At 40.5% G+C, this 20,096-nt stretch overlaps 1 protein-coding gene across 1 annotated transcript in view; it reads right to left on the bottom strand.

The window, feature by feature from the left end:
- The window catches only part of LOC140406808 (uncharacterized), a gene marked incomplete at its 3' end in the record, with an annotated part of 66,903 nt that extends 47,425 nt beyond the window's left edge, over window positions 1-19,478 (bottom strand). The window contains exons 1-25 of the mRNA XM_072494710.1: window positions 19,312-19,478; window positions 18,499-18,663; window positions 18,042-18,206; window positions 17,575-17,742; window positions 16,763-16,915; window positions 16,340-16,495; window positions 15,818-15,937; window positions 14,382-14,542; window positions 14,228-14,295; window positions 10,885-11,045; window positions 10,510-10,536; window positions 7,978-8,145; window positions 7,501-7,665; window positions 7,020-7,184; window positions 6,586-6,750; window positions 5,309-5,473; window positions 4,829-4,993; window positions 4,373-4,537; window positions 3,916-4,080; window positions 3,433-3,597; window positions 2,957-3,121; window positions 2,507-2,671; window positions 2,039-2,203; window positions 1,558-1,722; window positions 1,094-1,243 (exon numbers count right to left, since the gene is read on the bottom strand). Coding sequence (XP_072350811.1) covers window positions 1,094-1,243; window positions 1,558-1,722; window positions 2,039-2,203; window positions 2,507-2,671; window positions 2,957-3,121; window positions 3,433-3,597; window positions 3,916-4,080; window positions 4,373-4,537; window positions 4,829-4,993; window positions 5,309-5,473; window positions 6,586-6,750; window positions 7,020-7,184; window positions 7,501-7,665; window positions 7,978-8,145; window positions 10,510-10,536; window positions 10,885-11,045; window positions 14,228-14,295; window positions 14,382-14,542; window positions 15,818-15,937; window positions 16,340-16,495; window positions 16,763-16,915; window positions 17,575-17,656 — 3,226 coding nt within the window. The remainder of the gene's footprint in view (window positions 1-1,093; window positions 1,244-1,557; window positions 1,723-2,038; window positions 2,204-2,506; window positions 2,672-2,956; window positions 3,122-3,432; window positions 3,598-3,915; window positions 4,081-4,372; window positions 4,538-4,828; window positions 4,994-5,308; window positions 5,474-6,585; window positions 6,751-7,019; window positions 7,185-7,500; window positions 7,666-7,977; window positions 8,146-10,509; window positions 10,537-10,884; window positions 11,046-14,227; window positions 14,296-14,381; window positions 14,543-15,817; window positions 15,938-16,339; window positions 16,496-16,762; window positions 16,916-17,574; window positions 17,743-18,041; window positions 18,207-18,498; window positions 18,664-19,311) is intronic.
- Between the last annotated feature and the right edge of the window lie 618 nt (window positions 19,479-20,096).

Below are 20,096 nucleotides of genomic sequence, written 5' to 3'. Positions count from 1 at the left end.
GTGCTATTTCCTCCATGGCAGAGATGAGCACTAGATTTTTCCATGTATAATTACAGCCAAGAACATAATAATATATTATTTTTATACTGCCTTCATGTGTTTCTAACTATGAGTAGATTTTCAGGACTGAGAATGGGATGATTGCAAAGAGTATTTTCGATTACTCACCATTTGTTGATGGGGGTGGTGTAGTGCCTGTTGTTGCTTCAGTAGTTAATGCTTCAGTGGAGCTCACTGTAGGTGTTTGCGCTGTTGTACTTGTTGAGACGGAAGCTGATGTTGAGCTTTGTGCTGCTGTGGATGTCTCAGTAGCTGCAGCGGAAGTTTCTTCGACTGCTATAAAAATAAGAGACAGACTTAGAAAGTGTGTAAAAAACATAGAAAAACACTCAAAATGTTGAGCCCAAAAATCATCTTCTTTGAGCTTCCATATCATGTAATATTTCTAATGTAAGATAGGCATTTTAAAATAATTCGAACGATGAAATCTCATCTGCACATTATTCTTTTGGGGGCAATTTTGGGCAGCCATATACTATGTACTCCTTTGACAATGTTCAGTTGAGTGTTTCTACACCTGGATTTGGCATAACAAATAGAAATGGTCGAACTGATAAGGGAGCACTCATATACACACCACTTGTTGAAGTGAGAAATGTTGTGATCGATGATGCTGTAGCTGTCAATGCTTCTGTGGAGCTCACAGTGGCTGTTGTTGCAATTGTACTTGTTGAGGGAGCAGCTGATGTAACAGTTTGTGCTGTCGTGGAAGTCTGTATGTTTGCAGTCGACTGTTCTGATGCTGCGGTTAAAATAGATGACAGCCTTAAAGAGGTAAACAGCATGTCTGGAACAAGATGCGAACATTACAGCTGAAACTCTATCTTTTTAACATGATATAGAGTGCTACTAACTAATGGCCTTGTTACAATGCAGAAATCAGAAAATGGAATTTGCGTTTTATTCTACTCTGTAAATTGATAGCCAAAATCATGCTTAATTCTTTTGTTAAATTTCCATGATGTGGTTTTATACTTGCAGTCAGTAAAACAGATCAGAATATTAGAACTGAGCTGAGACCACTCATACTCACCACTTGTTGACTGTATTGATGTTGTCATTGTCGTTGATTCAATGGAACTTGCCCCAGATGTTGGTGCTGTTGTACTTGGTGAGGGAGGTGCTGATGTAGATGTTGCTGCTTCAGTGGAAGTTTGTGTACTTGCTGCCGATACTGATGGCTCTGTGATTTAAAAAGTGTACATTGCTTTTGAGGGAACTGGAAAGGCATAGATCAATATATAAATGTTTTTATTTATGTTTGTGTCCTAGTTTTTGTCAAATCGCATGTATATCAGAAGATAATGAGCTGGATAAAATAGCCTCAAATTGTGGCCGCATTAGAGCACCAATTGTGTTTTCCATCTCATTTAGCCAGTTCAATTATTGGAAGCAACAAGAAATCTTCTTATGGTTTTTGCTATGTACTTCCATCTTCCCGCAGTTACAAATGATTAATATTTGAATTGCTGCATAAGTGTGATTTTGTGTTCTCACCACTTGTTGATGGGAGTGACGTAGTGTATGTCGACTCTTCAGTTGTTGATCCTTCAGTCGGACCCACTGACGATGTTGGTGCAGTTTGACTTGTTGCAGGAGTAGATGATGGGGAGGTCAGTGCTGCTGTGGTTGTCTGTGTGCTTGGAGTTGATGTTTCTGCCGCTATTATTGAAAGAGGGAATGATTTTATTCAGTTAAACAGGGAGCATTGGTCATATATTATCATTTTTCCACAACATTTGTACTTCATATCATGTTAATACTCTTGTATCATGGGGTGTACAGAATCATTTAACATAGCTTTGTTGTAACTGAATGTACAGCTTCACGGGATATGAGCACCAGATTGTTCCATGTAAAATTAGAGCCAACAAGATAATATTATATCATTTTTTTACTGCATTTATGTGTTGCTAACTATGAGTAGTTTCTCAGGACTGAGAGTGGAAAAGTGCAAAGAGTGTTTTTGGTTACTCACCACTTGTTGATGTGGGTGGTGTCGTGCCTGTTGTTGCTTCAGTACTTGATTCTTCAGAGGAGCTCACTGCAGGTGTTTGCGCTGTTGTACTTGTTAAGACGAAAGCTGATGTTGAGCTTTGTGCTGCTGTGGATGTCTCAGTCGCTGCAGCGGGAGTTTCTTCCACTGCAATGAAAATTGGTGATAGACTTAGAAAGTGTATAAAAACATTGAAAAACATACAAAATATTGAGCCCCAAAATCATCTTCTTTGAGCTCCCATATCATGTATATTATCAATGTAAGATAGGCATTTTTAAATAATTCAAATGATCAAATCTTATCTGCATATTATTCTTTTTGGGGCAATTTTGGGCAGCCATAAATGATATGTACTCCTTTTGACAATCTTCAGTTGAGTGTTTCTACACTCAATTGGCAGAACAGATAGTAATGGTAGAACTGATAAGGGAGCAATCACACACTCACCACTGGTTGAAGTGAGAGATGTTGTGATCGAAGCTTCTGGAGTTGTCAATGCTTCTGTGGAGCTCAGTGCGGCTGTTGTTGCAATTGTACTTGTTGAGGGAGCAGCTGATGTAACAGTTTGTGCTGCAGTGGAAGCCTGCATGTTTGCAGTTGACTGTTCTGTTGCTGCGGTTAAAATAGATGACAGTCTTAAAGAGGTATACAGCTTGTCTGGAACAAGATCCTAAAATTTCAGCTGTAAATCTATCTTCTTAACGTGTTATAGAGTAAAACTAACTGATGACCATGTCACAATGCAGAAATCGGAAAATGGAATTTGCATATTATTCTACTCTGTAAATTGATAGCCAAAATCTTGCCAAATTCATCAGTTCCATTATGTGATTCTATACTTGCAGTCGATGAAACAGTTCAGAATATTAGAACTGAGCAGAGAGCACTCATACACACCACTTGTTGAAAGGATTGATGTTGTCATTGTCGTTGTTTCAGGTGTCGATGATTCAATGGAGCTTGCTACAGATGTTGGTGCTATTGTACTTAGTGAGGTAGGTGCTGATGTAGACGTTGCTGCTTCAGTGGAAGTCTGTGTACTTGCTGTCGAGACTGATGGCTCTGTGATTTAAAAAGTGTACTTTTGAGGGAACTGAAAAGGTATGGAGCAACAGATAAAAGTTTTTATTCATGTTTGTGTCATAGTTTTTTATTTACATGTTTAATTACATGTATATGGGAAGATAATCCGCTGGATAATATGGTACGAATTGTGACAACATTAGACCAGCAATTATCATTAAGCCTGCACAATTGCAGGAAACAATATGCTGCTGAAAGTTCTGATGGTTTTTGCTGTGTACCTCCATCTTCCAGCAGTTTCAAGTAATGCATAGTTGAATTGCTGCATAAATGTGATTTTGTGTGCTCACCAATTATTAATGGGCGTGACGTAGTGTATGTCGACTCTGCAGTTGTTGATCCTTCAGTAGAGCCCACTGTTGATGTTGATGCTGTTTCACTTGTTACGGGATTAGATGATGGGGAGGTCAGTGCTGCTGTGGCTGCCTGTGTGCTTGTAGTTGGTGTTTCTGCAGCTGTTATTGAAAGAGGTAATACTTTCATTCAGTTAAACAGGGAGCTTGGGTAATATATAATCATTTTTACACAACGGTTGTACTTTATATATCATGTTAACACTTATGGCTAATGGCCTTTACATAATCATTTAACGTCGTTGTATTAACTGAATGTACAGCTCCACGAGATATAAGCGCCAGATTGTTCCATGTACAATTATAGCCAAGAAAGTTAATATTATATTATTTTTATACTGCCTTTATGTCTTTCAAGCTGTGAGTGGTTTTTCAGTACTGAGAATGGAATATGTGCAAAGAGTGTTTTTGGTTTCTCACCACTTGTTGATAGGGGTGGTGTAGTGCCTGTTGTTGCTTCAGTAGTTGATCCTTCAGTGGAGCTCACTCTCGGTGTTTTCGCTGTTGTACTTGTTGAGGCAGCAGCTGATTTTGAGCTTTGTGCTGCTGTTGATGTCTCAGTAGCTGCAGTGGATGTTTCTTCTACTGCTATGAAAATAGGATAGACTGAGAAAGTGTATAAAAACAGAAAACACACAAAATGTTGAGCCCAAAAATCACCTTCTTTGATCTCCCATAACATGTCCATTACTAATGTAACCTAGGCATTTTTAAACAACACGAATGAGCAAATCACATTTGTGCATTATTTTTTGGGTAATTGAGGGCACCCATATGCTATACTCCATTGACAATCTTCAGTTGAGTGTTTCTACACTTGGATTTGGCAGAACAAATAGAAATGGTAGAACTGATAAGGGCGCAATCGCATACACACCACTTGTTGAAGTGAGAGATGTTGTGATCGATACTTCTGGAGTTGTCAATGATTCTGTGGAGCTCAGTGCGGCTGTTGTTGCAATTGTACTTGTTGAGGGAGCAGCTGATGTAACAGTTTGCGCTGTAGTGGATGTCTGTATGTTTGCAGTTGACTGTTCTGTTGCTGCGGTTAAAATAGATGACAGCCTTAAAGAGGTATACAGCATGTCTGGAACAAGATCCTAACATTTCAGCTGAAAATCTATCTTCTTAACATGATATAGAGTAAAACTAACTGATGACCATGATACAATGCAGAAATCAGAAAATGGAATTTGCATATTATTCTACTCTGCAAATTGACAGCCAAAATCATGTCAAATTCTTCAGTTCCATTTCCATTATGTGATTTTATACTTGCAGCCGGTGAAACAGTTCAGAATATTAGAAGTCAGCAGAGAGCACTCAAACTCACCACTTGTTGAAAGGATTGATGTTGTCATTGTCGTTGTTTCAGGTGTCGCTGATTCAATGGAGCTTGCTCCAGATGTTGGTGCTATTGTACTTGGTGAGGTTGGTGCTGATGTAGATGTTGGTGCTTCAGTGGAAGGCTGTATACTTGCTGTCGAAACTGATGGCTCTGTGATTTAAAAAGTGTATATTTCTAAGGTAACTGAAAAGGATGGATCAATTTATAACAGGTTTTATTCATATGTATGTTATAGTTTTTGTCAAATCACATGTAAATGGGAAGACAATAAGCTGGATAAAATAACCTGGAATTGTGACAACATTAGAGAACCAATTGTGTTTTACATCTCATTAACCCTGTGCAATTATAGGAAACTACATTCTGCTGAAATCTTCTGATGGTTTTTGCTGTGTACTTCTATCTTCCAGCAGTTTCAAATGATTAATATTGGAATAGGTGCAAAGAGTGTTTTCAGTTACTCACCACTTGTTGATGGGAGTGACGTAGTGTATGTCAACTGTTCAGTTGTTGATGTTTCAGTCGAGCCCACTGTCGATGTTGATGCTGGTTGACTTGTTGCGGGAGTAGATGTTGGGGAGGTCAATGCTGCTGTGGTTGTCTGTGTGCTTGTAGTTGATGTTTCTGCCGCTATTATTGAAAGAAGTAATGATTTTATTCAGTTACACGGAGCATGGGTAATATGTTACAATTTGTCCACAACAATTGACCTTAAAATAATGTTGATACTCATGTATCATGGGATTTACTGAGTCATTTAACATGGCTTTGTTTTAACTGAAGGTACACCTCCAGGGAATATGAGCCCCAGATTGTTCCATGTTGAATTATAGCCATCACCGTAATAATATATTATTTTCATATTACATTTCTTTCTTTCTAACTATGAGTAGTTTTCAGGACTGAGGATGGAATATGTGCAAATGGTGTTTTTGGTTAGTCACCATTTGTTGATGGGGGTGATGTAGTTCCTGTTGTTGCTTTTGTAGTTGATGCTTCCATGGAGCTCACTGTAGGTGTTTGCGCTGTTGTACCTGTTGGGACGGAAGCTGATGTTGAGCTTTGTGCTACTGTGGATGTCATTGAATCATAGAATGTACAGTGCAGAAGGAGGCCATTCAGCCCATCGAGTCTGCACTGGCCCTTGGAAAGAGCACCCCACGTAAGCCCAGAACTCCGCCCCATACCGGTAACCCAGCAACCCCTTTGGACACTAAAGACAATTTATCTTGGCCAAACCACCTAACCTGCACAACTTTGGACTGTGGGAAGAAACCGGAGCACCCGGAGGAAACCCACGCATACACGGGGAGAATGTGTAGTCTCCGCATGGACAGTGATCTAAGCCAGGATTCGAACTCGGAACCTGCGAGCTGTGAAGCAACTGTGCTAACAACTGTGCTACCGTGCTGCCAATGTAGTTGCAGCCAAAGTTTCTTCTCCTGCTGTGAAAATAGGTGATAGACTTAGAAAGTGCACATAAAGCATGGAAAAACACACAAACCTTCAAGCCCAAAACAAAACTTCCTTGAACTCCTATATCATGGATATCACTAATGTGACCTTGACACGTTAAAACATCATAAATGAGAAAATCTCTTCTTCTCATTGTTCTACTTGGGGCAAGTGAGGGCAGCCACATGATATATTCCTTTGATAAACTTCAGTAAAGTGTTTCTTCACTTGGAGTTAGTGAACAAATACAACTGGTGGAACTGATAGTGCAGCACTCGTATACTCACCGCTTGTTGACGAACGATATGTTGTTATTGATGCTTCTGGATTTATCAATGTTTCTGTTGAGCTCAATGCGGTAGTTGGTGCAATTGTACTCATTGACGATGGAGGTGATGGAACAGCTGGTGTTGCAGTGGATGTCTGTATGTTTGCAGTCACCTGTTCTGCTGCTGCAGTTCAAATACATGACAGACTTATAAAGGTATACAACATTATAGCTGAAAATCCACCTTTATAGCATGATATAACGTGCAACTAACTAATGGCCATGTTGCAGAGCAGAAAACACAAAGTGGCATTTGCATGTTATTTAACTCTGCATATTGATAGCCAAAATGATGCCATATTCTTCTGTTAAATTTCCATGGTGTGTTTTTATACTTGCAGTTGGTGAAACAGATCAGAATATTAGAACTGAGCAGAGAGCACACATACTCACCACTTGTTGAAAGGATTAATGTTGTTATTGTCGTTGCTTCAGTGGTCGACGATTCTTTGGAGATTGCTCCAGATGTTGGTGCTATTGTACTTGGTGTGGTAGGATTTGATGTGGATGTTGGTGCTGCAGTGGAAGTCTGTGCATTTGCTGTCGATACTGATGGCTCTGTGATTTAAAAAGTGTGCATTGTAGTCGATGGAACTATCAGGTGGATCAACATATAACAGTTTTTACTCATATTGGTGTTATAGTTTTTGTCAAATGACATGTATAGGGAACTATAATGAGCTGGATAAAATAGCCTGGAATAGTGATAACATTAAGGCACCAACTGTGTTTTACACGTCATTAATCCTGTGCAATTATAGGAAACAACATACTGCTGAAATCTCCTGATGGTTTTGCTATGTACTTCCATCTTCCAGCAGTTTCAAATGATTAATATTTGAATTGCTGCATAAGTGTGATTTTGTGTGCTCACCACTTGTTGATGAGAGTGACGTAGTGTATGTCGACTCTTCAGTTGTTGATCCTTCAGTAGAGCCCACTGTTGATGTTGATGCTGTTTGACTTGTTGCGGGCAGCGATGATGGGGAGCTTTGTGCCTCTGTGGTTGTCTGTGTGCTTGTAGTTGATGTTTCTGCCGCTATTATTGAGATAGGTAATGATTTTATTCAGTTGCACAGTGAGCATGGGTAATATATTATCATTTTTCCACAATGTGTGTCCATTATATTATGTTAATACTCATGTATCACGTGATTTGCTGAGTCACTTAACATGCTTTTGTTTTAACTGAAGGTACAGCTCCAAGAGATACGAGCACCAGATTGTTCCACGTATTACAGCCATCACCATCATATTATATTATTTTCTTGCTGCCTTTATTTATTTCTACCTGAGTCGTTTTTCGGGACTGAGAATGGAATAGGTGCAAAGAGTGCTCTCGGTTACTCACCACTTGTTGATAGGGGTGGTGTAGTGCCTGTTGTTGCTTCAGTAGTTGGTGCTTCAGTGGAGCTCACTGTGGCTGTTTGCGTTGGTGTACTTGTTGAGACGGGAGCTGATGTTGAGCTTTGTGCTGTTGTGGATGTCTCAGTAGTTGCAGTGGATGTTTCTGCTACTGCTATGGAAATAGATATTAGACTTAGAAAGTGTATAAAAAGCACGGATAAACACACAAAACGTTGAGCCCATAAATCAACTTCCTTGAAATCGTGTGTCATTGATATTGCTAATATAACCAAGACATGTTGAAACATTACGAATGAGTAAATCTCATCTGCACATTATTCTACTTGGGTCAACTGTAGACAGCCACATCCTATACTCCTTTGATAATTTTCAGTACAGTGTTTCTACACTTGGAGTTGGCAGAACGAATAGAAATGGTAGAACTGAAAAGAGAGCACACGTACACTGACCACTTGTTGAAGGGAGAGATGTTGTGATTGAAGCTTCTGGAGTTGTCAATGTTTCTGTTGACCTCAGTGCGGTTATTGTTACAATTGTACTCGTTGGTGGTGGAGCTGATGTAACAGTTTGTGCAGTAGTGGAAGTCTTTGGGCGGGTATCTCCCGCAACTGGCTGGATGGCGCGTGCCGGCACCAAGAGCGGCGCGAAGCACTCTGGCGTCGGGCCGACCGGAATGTGCATAATCCTCCGCACTTCCGGGGACTAGGCCGGCGACGGAGGGGTTGGCGACATGCCAACGGGTGTCGAGGTGCCGACACGAGCTGTCGCATGCGTGATTCCACGCATACGCAGACCGGCCGGCCTGTTTCCTGCGCATGCCCAGGGGGGTTCTTCTCCGCGCCGGCCATGCCGGAGCCCCACGGAGGCCGGCGCGGAAAGAAAGAGTGCCCCCATGGCACAGGCCCGCCTGCAGATCGGTGGGCCCCAATCACGGGTCAGGCCACCGTGGGGGCACCCCCCTGGAGCCAGATACCCCCGCGCCCACCCGAGGAATCACCTAGCCAGCCTACATGCCAGGTCCCACCATGATGGACCATGTCCATTTCACACAGGTGGGTCTGGCCAGGAAGCGACGGCTGTTTAGCCCATCGGGACCTGGAGAATTGCCGGGGGGGGGGGGCTGCTGCCAACGGCCCTAGACCGGCGCGGCGTAAACTCCGCCCCTGCCCGCAAACCGGCACCGGAGAATAGAGAAGCTGGCGTCGGAGCAGCGGGGCAGGATTCATGCCGCCCTCCGGGAATTCTCCGACCTGGCCAGGGGCGGGGTGTCAGAGAATCCCGCCCTTTATGTTTGCAGTCGACTGTTCTGTTGCTGCGTTTAAAATTGGTGACAGTCCTAAAGAGGTGTACAGCATATCTAGAACAAGACCCTCATATTATAGCTGTGCAAACTCCACATGACAGTGACCCTGGGCCGGGATCGAACCTGGGTCCAATGCACTTTGAGGCTGCAGTGCTAACCACTGTGCCACCATGCCAACAATGTTAAACATTCATACATGAATATCTCACAGTATTATTACCAATCTCTTCTTGCTCATATCATTGATAATCTGAGAAATATGATCAAATATGATCAAAAGCTCAGTTGTGTGTGATATTTATTTTTCTACATAAATTGACGTTATGGTCAAACTTGAAACAGATTGCATTTTATTACCGAAGGCTAGTAACAAAATTGATTTTGCAAGAGCAGTTCAGTGAACTGAGATCTTTGGGCAACAGTAAGGACAGTCCCGTTTTCAGTTACATTTATAGTAAATATACAAATTCTTAATTTTTAAACCCTACCTGCAGCCACTAATTCTACTGATTGAATCAAAATTCATTGAGCACCAGATTTTACTTTTAATTCCGACGTTTCCCACTCAATATGTGCTTTAGCATTTACATTTCCAAATTTTAAAAGTTTAATCAATATCTTTTCAGGCAATCATATTCACCACATAGTTTAAGTTCTACAATAAAGTAAAAATAAAATTCTTGCATGATGTAGCACCTTTCACGAACATCTGATGTCCCTCAGCACATTATAGCTAACAAAGTTCTTTTTCTGAAGGATAGTCACTGTTGAAATGTTGCAAGCTCACATACAGCAGTGCGATCATGGCCAAATAAACTGTTTTCTGTGATGTTGGTAGAAAGATATCTCCCTGCTCTTTTTCACAATAGTGTGTGGAACATTTAACTTCAGTAACTTCAGAGTCAGTGATGAGTGCAACACCCCACTGGTGTGACAATATAGATTTTTGCACTTTAGTCCTGCGGTTGGACTTGAACCTGCAAGTTTCTGAAACATTGGTGAGAGTGCTCCCAACTAACACAAGAATCAATGTTTATCTGTGTATTAGTTCCAGCGCGGTCCTAAACTGAGCAAGAGAGAATGTGCTTATAATTTCAGTATGGCACAGAGAAAGCTTTCACAACATGTTTATTGTCTCAGGTCAAGTTGTTGTAAGATTGTAGAGATACTAAACAACAATATTAACAGAACCAAGATAGTTATAATACTTACTGGTTAAAACAATTGATTCATGATAACCTGAAAAATCAGAAATGAAATGGATGACTTCAGGAGGTGAAATAACTTTATGTTAAAACTGCAATTAATTACATGTGTCAGATACAGATTAGTAATAATCTTTATTAGCGTCACAAGTAGGCTTACATTAATACTGCAATGAAATTACTGTGAAAATCCCCCAGTTGCCACACTACGGAGCCTGTTCGGGAAACGGAGGCAGAATTCAGAATTTGCAATTCACCCAACAAGCAGGCTTTTGGGACTTGTGGGAGCACCCGGAGGAAAGACACGCAGACACGGGAGAAATTGCAGACTCCGCAATTTTATGTAAAATCAGATCAATATTTAATGAAAATGAGCACTTACCATTGACAAAGAGGCTGTTGCTGTCCAGTGAATATGGTCCGAAGGTGGTGATGCCCTGCGTGTTGTTTTGGAATTCATGGTAGAGTAGAACTTTATCAACTTGAGCAGTAGCACTCCAAGTGCAGATTGCCTCAACCGTACTGCTGCCATCACTTGCAGGCCTGCCACATACACAAACCAGGTGATTAATTTGTTTTAAAATTTTAAATTTAACGCAGAATCATTGAATGGCTGGGTTTTTGTGTTCCGCGGTGAAGCATGAGCACTAGCCACTCGCCTCATAGAAAGCCTCACTGTGAGATTTCACATTCTCTGTGGCAAGAAATCCAACTCTTTCAATGTGCAATTGATTGTAAGATTGTGAATGGGGATTGCCAGTGCGAGACTGCAACAGTATCACTCCCAGGTAATAATAATAATAATCACTTATTGTCACAAGTCGGCTTCAATGAAGTTACCGTGAAAAGCCCCTAGCCGCCACATTCCGGCGCCTGTTCAGGGAGGCTGGTACGGGAATTGAACCTACGATGCTGGCCTTGTTTTGCTTAACAAGCCAGCGATTTAGCCCAGAGTGCTAAACCAGCCCCAGGTAGCCCAAAAAACAATTACATTCAAGAATTGTCATAGACAGCCAAGCAGGAAATGAATAACATGTACAATCAAATCACTCTCAAAATACATTGCTGAGAATAAAATATAGATTGTGACATTCACATGGATTTAAGTTAGAAACATTGAGTACTGATATTGACTCCTTGTTGAATTAAGGCTTAACCTTCTGGTGATGGCTCACAGTAATGTCAGAGTGGAAAATGGGAAATGTCGGCAAATCAAATGATTTCAGTGATTGCTGGCACTGGATGGATGGGGTGGGGGTGGGAGTGAGTTTTGTGTTGGGGGTGAGGGGGTGGTGGGTCTGGTGTTGGTGGATCCTCATCGAAGCTTCACTTTCCCTGAACTGGCAGAGCAGTGGATCACAAGCAGCAAATGTAGGATTTCTGCATTAACCTGCACCATATTGACAATGAAAGCTGTCTAGGCGCCTTCGGAAATCCTGTAAATTCCAGGCCAATAGTTTTCAACATTCGAAAGCTGTGCTTAAAATTTGCACGATACATTTCTGAAGTCATCTATGTGATCGTTATTTTCTGAATGATGGTACATTTCTTAGTGTTTGAAAAGGCAGTGAGGATTTTTCACACTACTGTACGTTTTGGTGTTTGTACATGTGGATAAGGCTGAGGCTATTTAGTGGCATGAGCATTATTCAAGAACACAATGCCGGGGTATTGGATATTCTCCACTCGATGCTGCCACAAGTGGACAGAAGGTTGCTATGAACAAATTTTACCAAGCGAACAGAAACGGGTGCCTACATGTTAGCTTAAAAGTTGGGTCGGTCCCACCCTCAATTATTCATTTTGCCCCTTGCCTGCTGGCAGCTCCCTTTTCCTAACAGTGCCACTCGGGCAGACAAAACAAGATTGATCATGAAGTTGGGAATATAAGTTATACCTGGGTAATGCAGGGTCCAGGCTGGAAGTTTTAAAATGACATATTATTTACATTTTTACCGTACAAACACTTTTTAATCATGGAACTAATATCTTATTACTATGATATTATACAATGTAGACTGGTTTTAGTGTAATCCTGTGTGTGTCAAATCTGTTCAATGGTGGTAACATAGAAATAAAGGATCTGAATACTGAAGATATATAAATAACTGTACTGAACTGCACTGTGGGCTCAAATCACAAAGCATGATGGTCAATCTATTCAAGTCAAAGCTTTGCTATTATCAGCAAAGCTCGATAAAATGATTAGGACATGGGATAAAGGGGGAAGGGCAGCACAGTGGTACAATAGTTAGAACTGCTGCCTCACAGCGCCAGCGATCCAGGTTTGATTCTGACTCCGCTGACTGTGTGGAGTTTGCACATTCTCCCCATGCCTCGTGGGTTTCCTCCGGGTGCTCCCGTTTCCTCCCACAGTCAAAGATGTGCAGATTAAGTGAATTGGCCTTGCTAAATTGCCCCTAAACGTTAGGTGGGGTTACGGGGATATGGCGGGGAATTGGGCCTAGGTAGAGGTTTCTTTCGGAAGGTCAGTGCCTACTCATTGTTCCTCCTTCTGCACTGTAGGGTTTCTATGGTGCAAAGAAATATCTGCAGTGGTTGGAACAATTTTGTGAGTTGCTCAAAAGACATACACAGAGGGTTTTATTATTGGATTACAACCGCGACAGGGTTTGTCACACAAATTACCTAATCAACCTGCATTGTAGTCAGTATTTATCATTGATTCATGGTTTAATAAATGTTTATTACCTTGGTGAAATTTCATCCAAATTGTTGTGACAGTTTTACCCAGAGTAAAGATAAATTAACCTGTTGACAAGGTAAAGGGTCTTACAAAGTACCCCACAAGGGGGGTGGCAGCTGGGTTTGGGACGGTGGTTGTGTCACTCACATGGTGGAGCAGAGTACGTCAGGAAAGAGTTTGTTGGGCACAGGGTACCTGATTAGGAGCCACCACTCTCACCCTGTGGTTGATATCTGCTAAGCTTTACGAAGTGACCTCGCCAAGTGTCCTGGGCACCGCAAACCACTGGTAATATACCATTGTTGGGAGGAAGAAGCCCTTAATTGTGTATTATTTGGATGTTTAGAATGGTCTAATTGGCCTATGGGCAAGCAGGCTGTTAACTATCTCCCACAGTTCATTAAATATCAATAGAAATAGGTGTGATGCTGCAAATATGGAACCCAAGTAATTTTGCCAACTTGGCAGCACCACCGTGTTCCCACACACCTACCCCACTTGGGAAAGGTGGGGAATAGGGAACACGTCAAATTCTGGCCATAGTGTCTTATCTCATTTTGTTGTCACAGATAAAGTAACAAATAGCAAGTGCATTGGAGTTGGTCTTTCAAACTGAAAACTGTGGTTTTCTCTGCCTTATTGTTTCACAATGGGAAGGAGGGCTACCTGCAGCCTCCCTGTTCATCTACGGCTACATTATTCAATACCTGAGGCAAAACCATTTTCTCCGAGCCATGAGTGTGGACATATTTCACAGTCAGAGTTTTGAAGTGACTTCCGCTTTGTGGGGAAGGTCATGGAATCAGCTCTCTGAAATGGTGGAAGATTGGGTATGTGGGGTTTGCAACGATGCAGTTTGACAATGACCTCATCAATCCATGACATTGAGAAAATCATTTTCTAACACTTTTCAAATTTTATTTAAGTTTTTAAAACCTGGTCACTGGAACATCAACATAAAAATTCAGGTGTGGATTCAGTTTAACTTGGACTGTTCGGAATAATGTTAATTTCTTACCTGAAAGACACAGACTGACAATTTATGAATTTTGACTTGACATTGCTATTGCCAAACAGATTATTGAGCTGTAAGGAATTAAAATGTTGCATTTTAGTACGAAAAATACATTGAAAGCGAATATTTTCTTTCAAAATTACTTGGACAACCATACCTCTTCACGGATTTTGCTTGAGTTTGCTATATACAACGGCGAACTGAGATTTTGCAGACTTGATGTGAATGACAGTGTGAGCACAGTGAAGGTTACATTAAATTCTTTTGCCTGTGTCCCTAGATTTGGATTGACTGTTACAGGAACAATTGGGGGTTCCACTATAAAAACAAAAGATGCAAAAAGAATTAAGGTCAAAAAATCTACATCTTTTCAAGTAAGGATGACAAGTTATTAGCTCAGATTTATTTGAGACTGGTGAAGGAACAGCTTTGGCTGTCCACCTCTGTTCAGTTGCCCAGAGACTTCTAATGACCTTGCCAGCAGAAATTCTTACTCTTCCATTGGTGGCTTGAATTTTGTAAACTCTCAATCGAGTAGGAAATCTGCTAACCAATGAAATTGGAGTATCTTCATAGAAGACAAAGCAGGAAATAATAAACAGGAAGCATTTATTAAATTTAAATCATTGTTCAGAAACTGAAATAAAGTGTGTTTTTTAGGAGCAAGACGGAAAAGAGCAAAACATTTAATTTTAAAAAGTCTGCAACATTATTTTTCTTCTAAGGAATGATAAGTTCACCCTGAAATGATATTTTTTTTGACGGTCAGAGAGGATGTTCAGAAATAATTCTGGCGTACTAATGCATTGAAAACATAGTTACTTCTGATTGAAATAGACTTGAATATGTCATCAGCATTTGTCACAACTTTAGTAGCACCTAACCCATGTTTACAACAGTGATTTTGTTGCAGATCCATCAGCAAAAACAGCTGCAAGACAGCCGATGAAGGAAAAGAATATAATTGACAGCAGCTTCCACATTTTCATGTTTAACTGTACATGTGCAGATTCCGGAGGTCGATGTTAATTTTACTCTGAAACAATATTGATGACTGAAAAGCTCACTATTATCAGTAGAGTACATTATTGGCTTTCCAGGGAGATCTGCCTGATGCCTCAAATTACAGAAATTGAACAGGCTGGAGAAGCCACACACGAAGTATCCCATCAATTTAGCTTCCTGTACAGCCATAACCTCAGATTTCTTTGATTTTCCAATAGTTGTATTATCTATATGATACATTGCATCTGGGTGGAATCTGCTGATTAATTCTGTTTGAAATTTCATTAGCTTCCATCTGCAACCCACTGACCCAACCCTACTGCAACCTGGCAGTCAATATGTGACCAAAGTCCAATCAGGTTAATGGTGCGGCTGAATGATGCATTCCTGCAAATCACTGCCCAGAATATGCATGAGGGTGAGATCTGCTTCCACCTCTCTATATTTCCAAACATCAGAGATATTCCAACTTACAGACGTGGAAACTATTTCAATTGATGGTACAAAAACACTTCTTAGACAAAGATCAAAATAATTGATAGAACTCCCCTGCATAAATATGCAGCTCATTGTTGTTGCTGCGTGTACCTGTCATTAGGCTGGTTGTTCCTGTTGTAAATGCTTCATTGGTAGTCACGGGCACAGCTGAGCTTGTTGAGGTTTGAATAGCTGTAGAAGGAGTTTCTCTGCCTGATGGTGTTGATGTTTCTGTTGCACGAAAGAGAACATTCAACATTGTTACACAAATGTTCATATCCTATCATCCTATTCTTTTGCCTTCAAAGTATGAAGCTGCTGCTTTAGCTGGGTATGGGGTGAAATTCTGATGTTAATACAGGGTGACGTATTGAGATTTAATAATGGAGCATATACCAGCCCTGCTTAAATTGGAGCTCGATCGGCAATATGATTATCCTTCCATTACCAATAAGTCCTTGAGCGGGAATTGAACCCACAGCTTCTGGTTCAAATGTAGGGACACATTTGAACCTACATTCTAGAGCCAACACAATCATGGGCTATCTTTCCATTCTGTATTTCTAACTTGACAGTAGATTGAAAAGATTCAGAAATTTACAACTGATAAAAGAGCACTCGCAAACTCATTACTTGTTGAGAGGAGGGAGGTCGTCATTGTCGTTGATGCTTCAAGGGAGGTTCCTGTAGTTGTTGGTGCTAATGTACTTGTTGAGGGAGGAGCTGGTGTGGAGGTTTGTGCGACAGTGGATGTCTCCATATTTGCAGTGAAATGTTCTGTTGCTGTTACTGAAATAGAGGACAGCCGTAATGAGATATGCAGGCATGGAGCAGCATTCTAGGCGATGAGAAGGTCGCCTTCATAGTTTCATATATTGTTGGCTAATTAACATGGCCAGGCGGCAAGGCAGCAATGGTCAAAAGGCAGTTGCACATTATTCCACATTATGATAGCTGATATACCATTGTTGTTACATTTCCATTATGTGTTTTTAAAGTTGCAGCAGGTGAATTAATTCAGAATATTACAATAGAATGGAGAGCAATAATACTCACTGGAAAGGAGTGATGTTGTTATTGTGGTTTCTTCAGTTGTCGATGATTCAATAGCGCTTGCTCCAGATGTTGGTGCTATTGTACTTGGTGTGGTAGGTGCTGATGTAGATGTTGGTGCTGCAGTGGAAGTCTGTGCTGTCGCTACAGATGGCTCTGTGATTTAGAAAGTGCACTTTGTTATTGAGGGAACTAGAAAGGATGGATTAAAATATAAAAGATATTATTCATATTTGTGTTATACTTTTTGTGAAATGACATGTATATGGACTATAATCAGCTTCATAAAATAGCCCAGAATTGTGACAACATTCGGCCACCAATTGTGTTTTACATCTCATTAACCCTGTGCAATTAGCGGAAACAACATACTGCTAAAATCTTCTGATGGTTTTTGCTATGTACTTCCATCTTCCAGCAGTTTCAAATGATTAGTGTTTGAACTGCTGCATAAGTGTGATTTTGTGTGCTCACCACTTGTTGATGGGAGTGACGTATTGTATGTCGACTCTTCAGTTGTTGATCCTTCAGTAAACAGGAAGCATGGGTAATATATTATCATTTTTCCACGACGGTTGTACTTTATATCATGTTAAGACTCATGTATCATGGGATATGCAGAGTCATTTAATATGGCTTTGTTTTATCTGCATGTACAGCGCCACGAGATATGAGCACCAGATTGTTCCATGTGTAATTAGAGCCATCAAGTTAGTTTAATTTTATTTTTATACTGCCTTTATGTGTTTCTAACTGCAAGTAGTTTTTCAGCACTGAGAATGGAATAGGTGCAAAGAGTGCTTTCGCTTTCTCACCACTTGTTGATGGAGGTGGTGTCGTGCCTGTTGCTGCTTCAGTCGTTGGTGCTTCAGTGGTGCTCACTGTAGGTGTTTGCATTGTTGTACTTGTTGAGACGGACGCTGATGTCGAACTTTGTGCTGCTGTGGATGTCTCTGTAGCTGCAGCGGAAGTTTCTTCTACTACTATGAATATAGGTGACAGACTTAGAAAGTGCATAAAAGGCATAAAAAACCACACAAAATGTTGAGCCCAAAATTCATCTTCTTTGAACTCCCGTATCATGTATATTACTAATGCATGATAGGCATTTTAAAATAAATCGGATGATCAAATCTCATCTGCGCATTATTCTTTTTTGGGCAATTCTGGGCAGCCCTATGCTATGTACTCCTTGACAATCTTCAGTTGAGTGTTTCTACACTTGGATTTGTCATAACAAATAGAAATGGCAGAACTGATAAGGGAGCAATTGCATATTCACCACTGGTTGAAGTGAGAGATGTTGTGATTGATGCTTCTGGAGTCGTCAATGCTTCTGTGGAGCTCAGTGCGGTTGTTGTTGCAATTGTACTTGTTGAGGGAGCAGCTGATGTAACAGTTTGTGCTGCACTGGATGTCTGTATGATTGGAGTCGACTGTTCTGTTGCTACGGTTAAAATAGATGACAGCCTTAAAGAGGTATACAGCATGTCTGGAAAAAGACCCTAACATTATAGCAGAAAATCTATCTTCATAACATGATATAGAGAACAACTAACTAATGACCCATGTTACAATGCAGAAATCAGAAAATGGAATTTGCATATTATTCTACTTTGCAAATTGATAGCCCAAATCATGCCATATTCGTCTGTTAAATTTCAATTATGTGTTTTTAGACTTGCAGTCGGTGAAACAGTTCAGAATATTAGAAGTCAGCAGAGAGCACTCAAACTCACCACTTGTTGAACTTATTGATGTTGTTATGGTTGTTGCTTCAGGTGTCGATGATTCAATGGAGCTTGCTTCCGATGTTAGTGATATTGTACTTGGTGAGGGAGGTGCTGATATAGATGTTGGTGCTGCAGTGGAAGTCTGTGTATTTGTTGTCGATACTGGTGGCTCTGTGATTTAAAAAGTGTACATTCTTATTGAGGGAACAGGAAAGGATGTATCAATATATAATTGTTTTTAGGCATATTTCTCTTATAGTGTTTAGTGAAATGACATGTATACGGAAATATAATGAGCCCCAAAAGACGTGCTTGTTAAGTGAATTGGACCTTCTGAATTTTCCCTCAGTGTACCCGATCAGGTGCCGGAGCGTGGCGACGAGGGGATTTTCACAGTAACTTCATTGCCGTAATAATGTAAGCCTGCTTGTTGCAGTAATATAGATTATGATTATAGCTAATAAAATAGCCGAGAATTTTGACTACAATGGCCACCAATTGTATTTTACATATCATTTATCCGGTGCAATTATAGGAAACAATATACTGCTGAAATCACCTGATGGTTTTTGCTATATACTTCGATCTTCCAACTCTTGTCTGGAGTCACATGTAGGTCAGACCACGTGAGGGTGGCATATTTCCTACCCTGGCGGATATTATTGAACCAGATGGTTTTTTCAGACAATTGTTTTGTGGTCATCTTATGACTTTGAATTCCAGACGTTTAAAATGGTTATTGCTATTTACTTCCATCTTCCAACACTTTCAAATGATTAATATTTGAATTGCTGCATAAGTGTGATTTTGTGTGCTCACCACTTGTTGATGAGAGTGACGTAGTGTATGTCGACTCTGCAGTTGTTGATCCTTCAGTAGAGCCCACTGTTGATGTTGAAGCTGTTTCACTTGTTGCGGGAGTAGATGATGGGGAGGTCAGTGCTGCTGTGGTTATCTGTGTGCTTGTAGTGGATGATTCTGCCGCTATTATTTAAAGAGGTAATGATTTTAGTCAGTTAAATAGGGAGCATGAATAATATATTCTAATTTTTCCACACCGCATGTCCTTTATGACTTGTTCACACTGATGTCTAATGGGCTTCATTAAATAATTTAATGTGGCTTTGTTAATTACTGACGTACAGCTGCAAGAATTTATTTTATTATTTGTTCCTGGACGTGGGCATCGCAGGCTGTGCCAGCATTCACTGCCCATCCCATGAAGGGACATTTAAGAGACAATCATTTTGTGGTCATCTTTTGACTTTGAATTCCAGACTTTTCAAAATTAAATTCAAATTTCCCCACCTGCAGTGGTGGTATTTGAACCAGAGTCACCAGAGAATTACTTGGGGTTTCTGGATTATTAGCCCAGTGTAAACATCACTGTGCTATTTCCTCCATGGCAGAGATGAGCACTAGATTTTTCCATGTATAATTACAGCCAAGAACATAATAATATATTATTTTTATACTGCCTTCATGTGTTTCTAACTATGAGTAGATTTTCAGGACTGAGAATGGGATGATTGCAAAGAGTATTTTCAATTACTCACCATTTGTTGATTGGGGTGGTGTAGTGCCTGTTGTTGCTTCAGTAGTTA

The sequence above is a fragment of the Scyliorhinus torazame genome, unplaced genomic scaffold (assembly GCF_047496885.1).
Source record: "Scyliorhinus torazame isolate Kashiwa2021f unplaced genomic scaffold, sScyTor2.1 scaffold_874, whole genome shotgun sequence".
Classification (NCBI taxonomy): domain Eukaryota; kingdom Metazoa; phylum Chordata; class Chondrichthyes; order Carcharhiniformes; family Scyliorhinidae; genus Scyliorhinus; species Scyliorhinus torazame.
This window is presented reverse-complemented; position numbering and strand designations above follow the sequence as displayed.